The sequence below is a fragment of the Bradysia coprophila genome, assembly GCF_014529535.1.
Source record: "Bradysia coprophila strain Holo2 chromosome IV unlocalized genomic scaffold, BU_Bcop_v1 contig_5, whole genome shotgun sequence".
Classification (NCBI taxonomy): Eukaryota; Metazoa; Arthropoda; class Insecta; order Diptera; family Sciaridae; genus Bradysia; species Bradysia coprophila.
The window spans coordinates 5,446,618-5,463,293 of record NW_023503374.1 but is presented as its reverse complement, the minus strand read 5'-3'; the positions used below and the strand labels follow the sequence as shown (position 1 = coordinate 5,463,293).

At 34.9% G+C, this 16,676-nt stretch overlaps 2 protein-coding genes and 1 long non-coding RNA gene across 3 annotated transcripts; 2 read left to right on the top strand and 1 right to left on the bottom strand.

The window, feature by feature from the left end:
- The first annotated feature begins 435 nt into the window (after nt 1-435).
- Nucleotides 436-3,198, top strand: LOC119071848 (V-type proton ATPase subunit d 1). The gene is made up of 4 exons (XM_037176907.1): nt 436-683; nt 1,121-1,629; nt 1,694-1,948; nt 2,014-3,198. Exons 1-4 carry the CDS (start codon nt 563-565, stop codon nt 2,173-2,175), a joined length of 1,047 nt encoding a protein of 348 aa, XP_037032802.1. The 5' UTR covers nt 436-562; the 3' UTR covers nt 2,176-3,198.
- A 2,673-nt stretch (nt 3,199-5,871) lies between these two features.
- On the top strand, nt 5,872-15,349 carry LOC119071851 (MOB kinase activator-like 2). The gene is made up of 5 exons (XM_037176910.1): nt 5,872-6,523; nt 10,466-10,626; nt 10,858-10,954; nt 12,622-12,909; nt 14,180-15,349. The coding sequence occupies exons 1-5, from the start codon at nt 6,519-6,521 to the stop codon at nt 14,478-14,480; spliced, it is 852 nt and encodes a 283-aa protein (XP_037032805.1). The 5' UTR covers nt 5,872-6,518; the 3' UTR covers nt 14,481-15,349.
- Nucleotides 10,224-10,470, bottom strand: LOC119071853. Its single transcript, XR_005086749.1, has 2 exons — nt 10,434-10,470; nt 10,224-10,356 (listed from the first exon to the last, which is right to left on the bottom strand). It is a non-coding gene; the product is annotated as an uncharacterized LOC119071853 (long non-coding RNA).
- Nucleotides 15,350-16,676: the final 1,327 nt, after the last annotated feature.

The window sequence follows — 16,676 nt, the reverse complement described above, 5'->3', positions numbered from 1 at the left end:
AGCAAAAACTGCTTGTCATCCGATTTCCATAATTTTTTTTTGTGGATCGGTATTGTAAAAACCTTTCATTTGACGTATCACTGACAAGTGTAGTGCTTAAATGTTTGTTCCAAGGCCATATGAATTGTCAAATTTCATCCACAGAACCATAACCTCAATAATATTTCTGTGTAAATCTTGTAGGCGACGTTGCTCGATTTGTATGAAATATCACGTAAGCGACGTTGCTGTGGATGAAATTGTCGTTGTTCGGTTTGTCAAAGTTCGTGTTTACAGTTACTTGGAACAAACCTATTACGAAGACATTTTTAATTTTTCCCGCCGTTATGATTCGCGTTTCACTCGGTTTGAACAGGCTTTTCAGATCGATTTTTCACACACCCGGTTGAAACACGAAATCTTTTTCGGTTATATCGACGTATGAAACGTCACTTTTCGTGTTTTCTTACTTTTTCGATTCCTACTAAGTCATATGACACAGTGGTTCGAGGCTGATTAAAAAAAAGTCGTGAATTTTATTTCGTAAAATTTTAGAGCCCAAAGCATCCCAAAACTACTGAAAATGACTGGATTTTTGTTTAACATCGATGGAGGCTACTTGGAAGGATTGTGTCGTGGATTTAAGTGTGGTGTGCTGAAGCAATCAGACTATTTGAATTTGGTTCAGTGTGAAACACTAGAAGGTAAAATGGGATATTTTTGTCATTCTAAAGTGCAAACGAAACATATTTTCAAACAAACATGAATTTTGCACGTGACTGAGTCGTTGTAATGGTATGCAATCCTTTCGACGATAAAAGAAAAATATTTCGATCGAATCGTGACCCTTTTGTAATCGTTTGTTATCATCATATGACTGAAGACGTGCTGTGTGTAATTAAGATTTTTGAGTGTTTTCGATCACACAAAGGGACTTGACAATCAGAACAGCTGTGGAAAACACCTTTTTCACGGATTGATGATGTCCAATGTCTCTTTTAAATGCTCAGAGATAAATCTGATGTTTGTTAGGATTCGACTGACTTGACTTGCCTGAATTTTTCACTTGTGACTTGAGATATTTACTTTGACAAACGATCCTCGTCGTTCAAACCATACTGATGACACTTTGACTTTACAGATCTAAAATTGCATTTGCAAGGCACGGACTATGGCCAATTCCTCGCCAACGAACCATCCCCATTGTCAGTTTCCGTCATCGATGATAAGCTTCGCGAAAAGCTGGTCATTGAATTCCAACATATGCGCAACCATGCCGTCGAACCATTGTCCACATTTTTGGACTTCATCACCTACAGCTACATGATCGATAACATCATTCTGTTGATCACCGGTACGTTGCATCAACGCCCCATTTCCGAATTGATTCCCAAGTGTCATCCACTCGGAAGTTTCGAGCAGATGGAAGCCATTCATGTGGCCGCCAATCCAGCGGAATTGTACAATGCAGTGTTGGTCGATACGCCATTGGCTCCGTTTTTCGTTGATTGCATTTCGGAACAGGATTTGGATGAAATGAACATCGAAATCATTCGTAACACTTTGTACAAGGCATACTTGGAGGCTTTCTACGAATTCTGCAAGGGCCTTGGCGGCACCACAGCCGATGTGATGTGCGAAATTCTGGCTGTAAGTAATTGTTTCGTCTATTGCGTTTGTTTCTGTTTCTGAGGTAGAAATTATTCCGATTCAGTTCGAAGCTGATCGTCGTGCCATCATCATCACCATCAATTCGTTCGGAACCGAACTGTCGAAAGACGATCGGGCCAAATTGTATCCCCGTTGCGGTAAAATGAACCCAGACGGTTTGGCGGCCCTTGCCCGTGCCGACGATTACGAACAAGTTAAGAATGTGGCCGAATATTATGCTGAATATGCAGCTCTGTTCGATGGATCCGGCAACAATCCCGGCGACAAGACTTTGGAAGACAAATTCTTCGAGCATGAAGTAATATAGCAATGATGATTGCAGTGCAATTTGGGCATGACTAATGGGGGTTGTGCTTTTTTCAGGTGAAATTGAATGTGTTTGCATTTATCCAGCAATTCCATTTCGGCGTTTTCTATTCGTACTTGAAGTTGAAGGAGCAGGAGTGCCGTAATATCGTCTGGATATCGGAATGTGTTGCACAGAAACATCGTGCCAAGATCGATAATTATATTCCGATCTTCTAAGCTATCCAAACACACAAAGCGTAAAAACATGGAAAAAAAATATTTTTCGTTTCGGTAATTTGGTTCAAAAAGACAAAACAAAAGCCAGCAACAACATTCCATTAGGAAGTCGCATTATTCAGGATGAACTAAATTTTTTATTATTATTTTCTTCTCCATCATTTTCCTTTGGGAAAATTTATCATTTTCTTTATTGTTTTTTGACGTGTTTTTATGGAAAATTTTGTTATTCGTTGTAAAAAGTATTATAAATTTATTACGTTTGGTCTTTGGTCGTTTCACAATGGGATCTATTGGTTCCCAATCAAAATTTACATACAGAACGTAAAACAATTCTGATCGATCAACTATACCACGGCATCAGAATTCTTACAAAAAAAAAAATCAATTTCCTCATCAAACGATCATTGAACAATCTAATTGTAAATAATGAGCATGTACAGCAAGAAGCAGAAAATTTAAACAGAACAATTCTCTCGATTGAATTGAATATTGAACCGTTTGCAGAACCGTGCTTCTAGAAAGCATTTTTTTTGCATTTCTGAGATTAAAAACAATTTATAGTTGGAATTACAGTCGAGATTGGCGTTCTAAATTTCTAAATTCATGTTAACGTCGTCGAGTTCAACATAATTTTTAGCTAGTCTGATGCGCCACATGCATCCGATGTAGAACTCGTACATCTCTCTATTGTCGTCGAAATTTTATGCAATGACCTAAGTACTTTCTGCGTTAAGACTACGGATACTTATTGAGTTACGAGGTTTTCATCCAATTCAAAAGAAACTCGAAGCTTTCAAAAGCTTACCAAGCGAAAATGTCTTTACGTTGTATTGGGGTTTACTGTGGGCATCATTGTGTATCTTGTAAGACGGCTGTATGGTGAAAAAATCTTGTTGTTCAATTTCAGATATAGTAAGTGGATGTTAAATAAATTTTCGTTTTCTCGTATTATTCACACTGAAACATTGTATGAAATGCATAAAAATATATTTAAAAAGAATAAAAGCTATTTAATAACCAATGTGGCCGAGTTTCTACTATACTTGTCAGTCTAACGAAATTAGCGAAGAGCACTGCCTTCTGTTATCCTTTGTATAGGGCTAGGGCAAGTTTGTAGACAAAGATTGTATATAAACGAGATGTTAAATTCTAGTCCATCAAACATTTGAGATATGTGAAAGATGTCTACAGTTTTGGCCTACATTTGTTGTGTTTTTCATATTTGAAAAATCCCAATAACGACCACCAGGACCAGTGTTCAAAAAAATACGATTGTTCTCGTCAGTTCTGAAAAAAGTAAGCTGTGTACCTAAAGTGAATAGACTAATATGAAGGACCGAAATTCAACAAACGAACAAAAAGAGCACTAACAGTGGTTCACTCCTCTTCCCTTACCCCATCATTCACGTGAACTGACTTAGGTGAAATTAGTCAGACACTGCTTCGGCCATAGACACGGTAGTGGCTCCAGAACAGTATATGACTGTTCAGTTCATCATCAGTCGTTGCTACCGGCCCTTTTACGAGACAGTCGTGATTTTTTAACATTGAACTCGTAATTGACAAAATCATAAGAGCAATAATGTCATCTATAGATGGAAAGCGGGTCTAGTTATAGGTGCTTAGAAATTCCCGAACGCGCTGCACAACGAAACAGCAAAGCAAACTCAAAAACTCTTCAAAAACAAAGTTAAAATAAAAGAGAGAAATCATTCCGAACCAGTTGATTGTGCTAAACAACTCAACTTCTAAGTCCACTAACCTCTCAGTAAAGCGTCACTCTTGCCAAACGTGAACCTCAGTGTTCAAATGCGATCATAAAACATAAAAAGTAAATTGTAGAACTGCAAAATGAAACTGTTAACGACCTCTGTCGCACATTTTATTTATTTTATTTTATTTTATTTTTATCTGTTTAATGATCAACAAACAGGCCAAAGCCCAATAATATGTCAATAAGCAAATTACAAAAATGGAAAACATTAGGAAAAATCATAAACCAAAAGCATAGCAAAACGTTAACAATATCAACAACCATCACCATAATTAAAAATCAAAAAGCGAAATGATCCTTGACTAGGCTCTTAAATACAGAAAACCTGTCATCCATTAAGTTTAATCGTGAGAAATATACGTCGTGGTGCTCTTGCAGGCGATAAATAGGACATGTTCTCTGTACATTAGTCTTGAATTTTGGAATTTAAAACAAAGTCTTTTGCCGTGTAGATGTAGAACGTCTATCAAACTTAAGATGATGATAAAGTTGAAAATCGATACGATGATGGATCAGTTTGAACAGAGTGAGTTCGTCATTTTCCAACCGTCGTGACTCCAACGAGTGTGATACATGAGCAGAGTATCACCAGATCGAGCATTTCATGCAAGAAAATCTTAAGGCAACGAGCACTACAGAGTAAAGTTAACCAGGCAGGACCGCTAGGGACTAGTAGTCTTATATTTTTTACGAATAAAATTTTTCAATTTATGTCGGTGTCAGCATACAGTGTATTAGGTCGTTTCGTTTCGTTGATGTTTCGAAAATGAACCGCTTCTGCCTGGTTTATTTTACTCTGCCGTGCAACGAGGAAAAAATTGAAAAGTTTTAAACAGATTTTAAACATCGAATGGACTTTTAAGCCGATACTGAGTTACAAAATCTACTTGCTTCGTCTTTTTTCACACTACAAGAAAGTGAAATTCGACATGGTTTCTTTGTGGTTTGTAAAGTATTCAACACAAAAAAATCGAGATTTGTTATTTTATTTAATATTTCATTCTTTTTGCAAGCACGCGGACAAAAATTTGAAACTAAAAATTTAGATTTTCATTTGTTCAACGAAATTCTTATGGAATCAACTACAAACACTTCCAAATCAGAAGAAATTTTACTAAGGTATGGCAAAATCACTTGCGGATTCGCTTGTTTATGTGTCGAACTTAAAAAAATTTTGTGAAAATTTAAAGTTTACTATTTTTACTGTACTTTTTTCTTTGTTGTTTTTTCTCCTTATTCAAACTTCGTTGGTGCCATTTTATCAGAAAATCGGTATCGCAGTCGTCACTGTATTATATTATTTACTGCATTATTTGACATGTCTCACATTACCAACATAATACGAAGAAAAAAGTGTTGGAAAAGTTTAATTTCAAAAGCAATTACAAAATACCCGAACAAATAAACAAAATTTTACAAAATTAAAAAAACAAAAATGTAAATTTTCGACAACATTGTCCATGAACATATTGTTCGAGTGAAGTGACAGAAGTTCGACTTGCCGACAGCGTCAACCATTGACGGTCCTGTGAAGTAGTGCTCAAATCCACAATCTATACATTTACCAACCAGACTTTGTACCTTGACTCGAAGGCGTTAAGATGTCAAACCGATCCTTTCTAAGTCTTAATATGAGTATGAATGCAAAATATGAGGTAGATCAAGGCTCCTGCTTTGAGTAGGCATATCAGCCATATAACGCGAAAAAGCCTAGAAAGGAAACAGAGAAAAGATTTTGTATGAAAAATCCATACAAAATCTCTTCTTTCTTTCCTCCTAGACTTAATAACGTTGTTCGACAGAATGACAACTGAATAATGCTACTTCAATAAAACCTGTATACAAAGACAGCTGTGACGTTGTGAAAATATCAGAAATTTTACAAATGACATGCCTAAACCCTAACAACCCATTGTACATTGTATGAAAGGGTATAAGCTAGAACCTAATAATGGCTGTTTAAAACTCAGCTGACGATCAAGTGAAAAATATGTTACTCAAATTCTAAATAGTCAAACAATTACACTGTAGTGTCACAAACGTTTTTACAAAAAGTGTTTTAGAATTTTTACTTATTCGTCACATTTGTCACAGTTCGCAGAATGTTTCGGTCGTTGCTACAATGAATATTTATAAATCATCCGATCATCTCGTACTGCTTGTGTCCGTCACAGCACCATGAAAATATAAGAAAAAAAAAATATTTTGCGAAAAGGAAAAGTGTTTTAAAACAGAAAAACTTCGTGCGAATTATGATTTACTGTGATTAATTGGATCCCTGGATGATGAAGCAACTACAGTCTATTTTATAATGTTTACGAGTGAAAAACGATTGATTTTTCGATTATTTTCTTCTGAAATTTCATAATTTTTTTGATTGTGACTGTGCATTGTTTCACGCTTTGACCTTTGAAGATTAATCAGTCAAATTTTCTACACCACACCATATAAAAGGAAAAAGAAATCCGAAGGTTTTTCGTTTTATTTTCTGTGCTGTGGAAAAATATATAAAACGAGCAAACTGGAGCGACTCCCTGAGTACCTGCGAGATACCGTGGACTGGTTTATGGGGTGAGTTCCTTTACCATTATCATACGTTATACATATATGAGTCGTTGAGAGACATATTTATTGTTATATGGTCTTTTTTTTCGTGTCGTAACATCACGAAATTTTCGCACTATTTTTATTTTTAACGCTGATGATGTCTGTAATACCTAAATGTACACACAGTATGGTAAAAATTATCGTCTTTTGTTTTGTTAATCATTTCTGGTCCCACATACAAAATGTTATATAGCTCGTTCGTTTATGTGAATTAAATAAATAAAACAAAAAATAATAATGGATGGAATGTTTATTACGAAATATTGCTTACTTTCGGCTGTGTAAAATTGATTTATCAACAGACACTGTTACTGACATTAATAGTTTTTTTTTTTCTTTTGGAGTCAATATATAGGTTAGCGAATTTGTACGTAAAGTTTCGTTTCTGAACATCTATCTGTATTCTGTAATATACATGTTTCGTAACCAATTTCATGGATGATGCATATGAAAAAGTTCCATTCAGTGTTGTTTCTTTCAAAGAGGAAAAAAAAGGTCGATTACTACAGCCGAACCGTATCTTAACTGGTCTAATTGTAGCAGATGCAAGAAAAATTATCTCAATTGACCTGCCACTGAAAAATCTTTCTTTTCTTTTTTTATTATTTAAGAGAACCAAGCTAATAAATTTCCTATTAGTTACGTGAATCGATCGATGTCCTCTCTGCTGTATACATCGAATGAATTCAAATTGTAAGAGTTTTTTTTTTGTATTCAGTAAATTATTAATTTCTACGCTATACTATACGATTCTTACGTTGTTGAAACATTGTAACACACTACGGAAAGTTTGATTTGCATAAAATAATCCCCTGGCTACAACTTGTATACATAATATTACTGCGATGACTAATTTTTTGTTTTTTGTTTACTGTTAAAATCTATTCATATGAATGGCTTGTGACCCCGCACTGACTGTTTTTTTTTTTAGAGTTTATGTCTTGATAGAACTTCTTTTGATCAGCACGAACTAGATAGTAAGGTCATTGGATTTTCTTTTCTATCACTTTTATTACATTATGATTCCCTAGAGGAATAGGTTGGCTTTGTTCGTGTCTCAACTGGCATTCCCGCGACTGTCACTACTTTTTTCAATTAGAGAAATGTACAGTAGAAATATATTATAACATAACGCAACTTAGAAAGCTCTATTTTTATTGCTGTCGGTTCTGTAGCGTATAATTATGGTTCCGAAATGAAATTGTTGGGCATTGTGATCCACATTCCAGTTTAATTCTTACATTACGTTTGCAAGTTCGCACGTGTCTTTGATAAGTCTTTTTCTACAATATATGAATGGAAGTAGAACAGTTATTTAGTATGTGTGTCATACTATAGTTACGTACGTTTCGTCTGCCTTTCCTGGTGCACCATATATTCAAATATAAAGTGAATTTTACTCGTCACTTCCTCACGAAATTAGTTCTACATTGTTGAAACTTCGTTCTTCGAAATTTAGTTTACATAGTAGACTGCCCGGAAATAATTGTACCCACTACTGCGTTGACTTAATTTTTTCTCGGTTCTACTAAAAATCTATTTATTTTCATTGATTGCGACAGCATTGACTTCTTAGTATACGTTTGGTCTCTTAATGGAACTTATTTTTTTAATCAAAGTTTACTTTTTCGGTCAAAATGTTGAATAATTCAACATGAAATTCCAGTAGCATCGATAGGACAGAGGGTGGTTCAATTTATAAAAAGTGGGTGGCTAAATCTCACAAAATTTATTACGTTTTCGAAAGTTATCTGTTGTTCACATCAAATACATGATCTGTCTTTTGTTTAGATGCTTGTAAATTTCAACATCTTAAAGCTGGATTGATTGCTGAGAGACGGAAACTATTAATTCGTGATATTTCGTCCTAACTGTCGGTGTAGAAATTTCATTTCTCTCAAAATTATTCAAATTATCAAGAGCATTTTCGGTTGCGTCGTTCGAAATCTGAATCCGTTGACATGAAAAATGCTCGCCCGACCTATTTTAATTTTGCATTTCCATACAATCCATAAATCATTGCATGAAATTTACATAAGGAGACACTGGTAAAAGAAAACATAAGAAAACTTTGGAGCATCTGATATCGAACGAAACTAGGGAGGAGTACAAAACTATACGAAAAGGTGTCCTTAAGACACTGTCCTACCATTCACCCGTATTGTAAGTCAATAACATTATGTGGACCTATGTTATATTTATAAACTATATATCAAGGCCTGCCGTCAATCTTACCGTACAATTAAATTTTTACAACCTCTAGGAACAATATTAGATTACATTGGATGCTGCGAAAGTAATTCTTTGCATGAGGTAACAATTTTGTGATAAAAGCAAACTCACAAGTGTGTTTATGAGGTATACAGCAACGCTTATCGAAAAACAGTTGCCGAAGCTTGTTGTCCAAAAACACATTTGTGAGTTTGCGAGTATAACAAAGTTATTTCCGAAGTAATTACGTTCGTAGAAGCATGGAAAGTATTCTGGTTCATGCAAAAGTTGATTTCCATAAAGAAAATGAAAATAAAATAACCGAAAATATTCCATAGTAATGAATCATTTTCGCAGGAGACGAATTGCTTTGTAATGGTCAACTTTGGCATGCGACAGACAGTAAAACAAATTTAAATTTGCGCATCTGAAGAACTTCAACAATTGAAAATTTGTTAATGGATTTGGTTACGTAGCCCCTTCTCTTCTTCTTCTTCTTTTTCAGCCTGTTTCTATCCACTGCTGGATGTAGGCTTCTCCAACTTCTTTCCATTTCGTACGATTCATTGCCATTTGCTGCCAGTTTGTACCTGCAATATTCTTAATTCCGTTTGTCCATCTCTCTGGTGGTCTACCTATAGCTCGTCTTTTATATGGTCGCCAGTTCATGATCTTTTTGGTCCAACGTTCGTGTGTCCTTCTTGCAATATGTCCCGCCCAGCTCCATTTCAGAGATGCTATTCTTTCCATGACATCAACGACCCTGGTTTGTTGTCGAATCCATTGATTCGTCATTCTGTCTCTGAGTGTTATTCCAAGCATACTCCGTTCCACGGCTCTTTGTGTCACTCTCAATTTATCTTTGGATGCTTTCGTTAAAGTTAACGTTTCCGCTCCATAAGTGAGCATTGGAAGGACACAAGTGTCGAAAACTTTGCGTTTCAGACTATTATTCATTTTGCTTTTGAAAATTAGTCTGAGTTTTCTGAACGCTGCCCATGGAAGACCAATACTACGTCTTATTTCTGCAGTTTGGTTGTCCAGACCTAACTTCAGTTTATGTCCTACATAGCTGTCGACTCGTTCAATGACAGTGTCATGACTTTTGTTTTCGATAAGTTCATCTTGAGGCCAACTTTGCTTGCCTCTTCACTTAACTGTTGTAGCATAAGCTGAGCCTGACCTAGATTCGCTGCTATCGGTACAATGTCATTCGCGAAGCGGAGCCCCTACTCTGCAAAAACTCTAATAGACGTCACTGCGAAAATTTACGTATAATCAAAACTTAGATAAAAATATAAAGTTTTTGTTTGCGTATGGGTGGCTTTCCTTGCTAAATTGTTGCTTCAATGTTTCTGTTTTTATTCTGATAAAATTTAATAAAAAAAAATATGAATGACAAGCAAAATTAACGGGGAAATCGTTGTTGCTGTTTATATTTCTTTTTCTTTTTTATTCGTATTTAAAAACCACCACAAACGACGAGGCGGTTAAAGTTTATGAATTCCAGAGAATATTTTAATTTCGTATTTAGAAATTCGAATTTAATTTCTTTTCTTTTGAACGCATTGACTTTGATGTAAAGTCTTAAATACAAAATGTAATTTATTTCAGTTAGCATGAAGAATTTTAAGACTCGAACCACAAATCGATTTAATTACACTTTTAATCAACAAAATTACGTTCGCATTACAGAAAAGCTCGACGCAAAGAGAGAGATGGAGACCAAAATTCTGGCGATGCAAAGTTATATCTAGAAGAGAATGTACTTGAGCGTAAATTACCAGATGCAGATCTTAAAATGCTGGTTGATCTACCAGCTGGGTTAGATTATAATGAATGGTTGGCATCGCACAGTAAGTAATTAATCGGTTGACGATAAGTAAATTGTCCGTTTCCGCTATTTATAAAATAAGAAACGAAAATGATAAAATTATTGCGAACTTCATGAAGTGTAGATATTTCTGCTGTATTGTTTTTAATCTCTTCGAAGATATGACAGTAATTTTAAGCTGCGCATTTTATAGTCTGGACGCTATTAATTTAGTAACCGTTTCAAACAAAAGAAATTTATTTTGTACTTTTAGCTCTAGCACTATTCGAGCACGTCAATTTGGTGTACGGAACTATTAGCGAGTTTTGTACTACATCCGGGTGTGCTGATATGACTGGACCGGGAAATAGGTAATTATGTATAAAAGATTGTCATTGTAGTTTGAGTGTAGAAATTTTTTGAAGATTACGGGATGAATTGCCACCATATGGTCAAGTGCCTATATTCGCGAAAATATTTTCAAGAATTTTCTAAAATTTTCGCGATCTTCTCAAATTTTCAAAAAAAAACTTTTTGCGAAAATTCACGAAAATTTGAGAAAATCGTGAAATTTTGAGTAAATTCGTGAAAATATTTTCGCGAAAATAGGCACTGCTATCGTCTTTATAGTAATCAATGAATTTAATGATTTGAAGTCTGTTCGAAATTAAGTGCGTATAATTCATTCTCATTACAATAATATAGATGATTCACTTGCCCACAGTTGTACTATTACATGTGTGAACATATTATCAACACTCCCAACGGATCATCTATTTTAAGTGTCACAACTTTAGCGTATATTGATATGAAAGGAATTATCGTCGAACTCTATTCGTTTAACTACGTTCAGTTTTACAACGTCTCCATAAAATTTAGTGCTTCATAAAGTGACTATTTCTACAAAGTCTCATAACAAAAGGCGTCAGGAATAGACTGATTAGGGTGGTTCAATGATTTTATTTTCCGGTGGCTCTTCTCTGCCATTTGTGAAAAGTCTTGGTATTAGTTTTGTTTACAGTGACAGACCTACTTTCCCAAAAGCTAAAATCAATTTAGTTTGGTTTTTATTCGACGTGTCGGAGCTCATGCACGTTTGGTGGTAACATTGGCAGCTTTAACAATTTGTTTCAACTTCATACAAACCGCTTACTGTGGACAATACCTTAATCAAATGGTTAAGGAAGGGATTTGAAGAGGATTCAGACATTACAGTTTTTGACACGATTTATACTACAACAGTTTTGTAAAGTGAATGAATGTAGGGCTTCCGTACGTTTAGTTACATGACTGTGATATTTCATTAAGATGAAGAGTTCGATTAAGATGTCGAATACTTGGAGGAAATTGTAGTTGTTACTGTGGCTTAATTGTAAGGTTCGGACTAAATAGCCTCAATACAAACAACACACCCTCTACGGGTCTACAAATCGTCCATACATCGTTTTGTCCAAAAAGTTGAAATTTAGCAGCTATAATTTTAGGTCATTTTGACTCCGCCGCTATTACCCGTAGAGTGTGTTTTGTTTGTATTGAGGCTATTTAGTTTGGACCAAGTCACGTTGCATTATATCGATGTTACAGGAAGGAACATATTTAATGTTGATTCTCCAGACAGGTCAACTTCAGGTGAATCAGCCGTAACCTTGAATACGTTCGGACTGTTTCCGAATTTTATACAAGTCATTTTGGTTAATGTTTGAATGATCCTGAATGCAGGGACTATTTTGTGAAAACATTTTGCTATATTTTCGCACTGTTTCCCGAATTTTCATTAATTTTTCCTAAACCTTGGAAAATTTCCAGAAATTTAAGGAAATATGTGAAATTGTTCTCCCGAAAATAGTCGCTGTCTGATGTGACATGTTTCGAACCATTATAAAGTCCTAGTCTTAGGCTTTAAGAAATATTTCATTTTCATCTCTCTAGTCTTGACTGCTCTTCAGCTCTTCAAAGTCCACTAGCAATTACATTAGCAAATAACGCAAAACCTCCAAAGATTCGTAATTTCCTTTGAAAAAATATTTCTCTTTTTCAGAACGTACTTATGGTTTGACGAAAAGGGTAAAAAGACTCGCGTAGCTGCACCACAATACATCGATTATGTTATGACATTTACACAAAAAACCGTCAGCGACGAGTCAATTTTCCCAACAAAATACGCCAACGAATTTCCCAGTTCATTCGAAAGCATTGCCCGAAAAATCTTACGGTTACTGTTTCATGTGATTGCCCATTTATATGCCGTACATTTTCAAGAAATTGCTCTACTAGGATTGCATTCGCATTTAAACTTAACTTTCGCTCATTTAACAGCTTTGCACAAGTAAGTGGATCGACAAATCTATCTATCACAGTGTTCCAAAACGTTACTGCCACAATGCCACATTCATAAATCTATTTTTGACATCAGTACGTCACTTTGCGACCCCTTTATGTACCGAATTACCCTACAGTAACAGTAGACTTTCGAAAAACCAAGAAAAAATTTTCTTGGTTTTTTGGGTTTTAGAGCCCATTTTCCCGTGAGGGGTTTGTAAATTTTCCTTGTTAAATATAAAAATCTTAAGGACGTTGCAACTTGCATTGAGACACCTCAAGCACACTTCTTATGGTATTTTCTATGTTCCCCTGCCTCTCGCCTTCACTTACTACTGAAGAAATGTTAGAGACAGCGGTTGGACGTATGAGTGGTTGGTGGAAAGAAGAGTTTTTCTTACTTGAGTGTGACAGTTTTCTCCTTCTGAGTTTCCTTACATTTTTGTTTTCCTTTAGTATTCAGAAGATTTCTGCTCTTTAATTTTTCCTATTTAATTTTCATGTGCGATACTTTAAAATGAGTCAAGTTCAACGTAAAGTAGAAGGGTTTCCTTTGCCCACAATGATATGTTTTAGATTGTATTTGTTCTATTTAAACAAATAAAAAAAAAAAAAAAAAAAATGTTAGAGACAACGATTTTATTTCATGAGGCTTTTTTGAATTTTTTTGGTTATTGATGAAAATGTGGAATAAGAGATCTGTTTTACAGCGATTGGTGAGCAGGTAGGTTCGGGAACATAGAAAATACCATAAGGAGTATGCTTGAGGTGTCTCAATGCAAGTTGCAACGTCCTTAGGATTTTTATATTTAACAAGGAAAATTTACAAACCCCTCACGGTGAAAATGGACTCCAAAACCCAAAAAAACAAGAAAATTTTTTCTTGGTTTTTCGAAAGTCTACTGTTACTGTAGGGTAATTCGGTACATAAAGGGGTCGCAAAGTGACGTACTGATGTCAAAAATAGATTTATGAATGTGGCAGTAACGTTTTGGAACACTGACGCATATTCGTAGCGAAATGAAGTACTGTTTGACGATGTTAAAATAGTGGGCTGTACAGTGTTTAAAGAGAGCTTTGGGTTGACTTTACGAACAGAAACAAAGAAATGTGTGTGTAAATTTTGATATACCTGACCTTAATTGCTCTTCTTAAACAATGTGTACGCTGACCAGTTTCCATACTTGGGTTCTCTACTCCATTGCTACGAGTGTGTTGATCAGCAAAATCAATTTACACATCAAATTGTTGCTATAAACGAACCCATTCCGTTGCAGGCGTTTCAATTTAATAGAATCCAAAGAAACAGATGTTTTACGTGATTTAGAAATCGCATTGAGGCTATCAGATGACAATGTTAGTGTTAGCTGTGACTCGAATTCATCTGGCCCGACATCATCATCAACAATAACTGCCGATGATCGCCACCTAACGAACTCATCGATCATTGATGGTGATGCTACCATGCTACCTATATGTACCCAGCCAGAGTCTGGCATCCAACCGACAGCCGATCAGTCAACGATTCGAGGTGCTGGCGCCGGCTGTTCGCAACAGCAGCACAGCGATATGACATAGTTGATCTGTCGGAACGGTTTCGTTTTTAATATTATATAAAAGAAGATAAAGAAGAAGAAAATATGGTTACAATAGGTGGGTGTGGGGATGTGGAGCACAAAACATCTCTAGCTGAGCTGATGAATATAAATATAAATATTATGCGTTGCACTTTCACGCCAACCTCTGACCAATGTGATTTAAATATTAATAGTATACTAGAGATGATGATGAAGAAATAAAAAGAAAATAAAAAACAAAAAAAATAATTAAAGAAAATAAAATAATTAATTTGAATGAAAAGCATAACCGTTTATTAAATAATTTTAGATTTATTTTTAGAGTTTCAATTAAAAAAGAAAAAAAATGATAAAAAAGCACACAAAATAATTGTTTCGTTACGTAAAAAAAGGAGAAAAAAAGAAAAAAAAATTAAATTATAGCTAAGGAGACAATATTAAACACAAATGAAAAAAAGAAGAATTAAAATAAACAAAAAATGAAAATAAATTTAAAAACCTAAAAAATTATATTATTTGAAAATATAAAATTATGGGCTTGCAAAACAAACAAAAAAATAATTTAAAAAAAATATAAAAATAAAATAAATTTAAAAAAACATTTTAGCTTTTCTTTGGGATTTTACAGTACAGAAAGAGAGAAATAATTACAAAAACTGCAACACACATATATAAAAATATGTTCGTTTTCATTTAAAATCTAAATTATATGTTATCAATGATTGTGCCTAAAATTCCCAGTCAGATGTATAGTGGTTGTTTCTAGTCTAATTTATAATTTAAATTTAAAAAAAGAAAAGAAAAGAAAATGAAAAATAATGTTGACAAAAATAAAATAATATATTCGAACGATTTATTTTGAGGTGAAAATAATGAGTTTCAATTGTTCAAATAGCGAATAGCGATCTTTTCTGAGTGCAGTTTTGTTACTCCGTTCCATTGACATTACAGATCATCTTCAAGTTAAGTTCTTTCAAACGTAACCTTAGATTATTTTCGTTGTGTTTGATTTAACTCAAACTTTTATGTCAAAAATGAGCTGCCATTTGAGCACTAAATTTAAAATCCTGTGTAAAAAAAAGAACGAACAACAGGCGGTGGTTCAAAATCTTTCGTTCAAATTACATTATTTTTTACGTGGATGGCAGTTCTTAACGTGGATGGGATTTCAGACGGCCTTGAAGATAGTCTACCAATTTTCTCACAACTCGATGTTGACTCCGTCAAAGAAAATTTGAACAAGCAAGGTATATATCACCGCCATTAGAGAGACTGGGATCTACACTTATAAAATACTTCTCATTCAATTCCAATTACATACATCAAGTTATAATAGGAACTGTGAGTTGTTACATTTTTCCGATCAAGAAAGTAGTGTCGGAGCTACAATAAATTTAACGATCGACAAAGTTAACCAAATTTTACAAAAGATTTGAATTTATCATCTCCCTTAAATGTTGACGGGAATTGGGCTAATTATTATGTCCATTACTATGTCCAGTACTACGAATGCAACTATGGGTGCTATGCAGCTATAAGATAATTTACTATCAAAAGCGGCGAAAGGACGATCTCTCACATGTTCAATAAGGGTCTCAATAACTCTTTGTTTGGTATTTGTTTTATACTTAGTCGTATTCAGCTATGAAAAACATCCTCTTGAAAAATGATGAAAAAACCAAGGCTCTGAAAGAACAGGTTAAGAGTGATATCGCCAGAATTTGAACCAATTTGAAAACAATGCTTCGGCCATCCGGGCGAGCTATAGCGCGTTGGATTCGTCTTTCAATTCTAAGAAATAGGTGTCTTTTGTTTTTTCTGTTGGTTTCCCAATTTTGGAGTAAACACGTGAAAATTGATAGCATGTCAAAAGTTAGGCAAAACACTTTAATAGGATTAACTCGAGATAGACGAATTCTTAAAAGTTGAAATGTTGTGCGAGTGTCGTCTCCGTCGTCTCTAAAAGACCTATCATTAGAGTATAGTCACGGGTCGGTACCACTGCACGTTCGGGACTAAACAATGAAAGTATGGTCAATTTTCGCACAGTACTGCTGGCCTGCAACAGAACTTATCCGCGAAACCGACTATGGGGTGTTGTAGCTGGACACACTCACTATCATCCCATATAAACAAAGCCTCAGATAAATTGCGTTGCAAGCCAGGAAGTTGCACGAAGCAAAAAGGTCACCAAATG

Excerpts from the sequence above, each read along its gene's own strand:
- LOC119071848 (XM_037176907.1), top strand. The coding sequence starts at position 563 with ATGACTGGATTTTTGTTTAACATCGATGGAGGCTACTTGGAAGGATTG. Across the intron at positions 684-1,120 it reads TCAGTGTGAAACACTAGAAG|ATCTAAAATTGCATTTGCAA; the intron begins GTAAAATGGGAT and ends TTGACTTTACAG. Across the intron at positions 1,949-2,013 it reads ACAAATTCTTCGAGCATGAA|GTGAAATTGAATGTGTTTGC; the intron begins GTAATATAGCAA and ends TGCTTTTTTCAG.
- LOC119071851 (XM_037176910.1), top strand. Across the intron at positions 10,627-10,857 it reads TGAATGGTTGGCATCGCACA|CTCTAGCACTATTCGAGCAC; the intron begins GTAAGTAATTAA and ends TTGTACTTTTAG. Across the intron at positions 10,955-12,621 it reads ATGACTGGACCGGGAAATAG|AACGTACTTATGGTTTGACG; the intron begins GTAATTATGTAT and ends TCTCTTTTTCAG.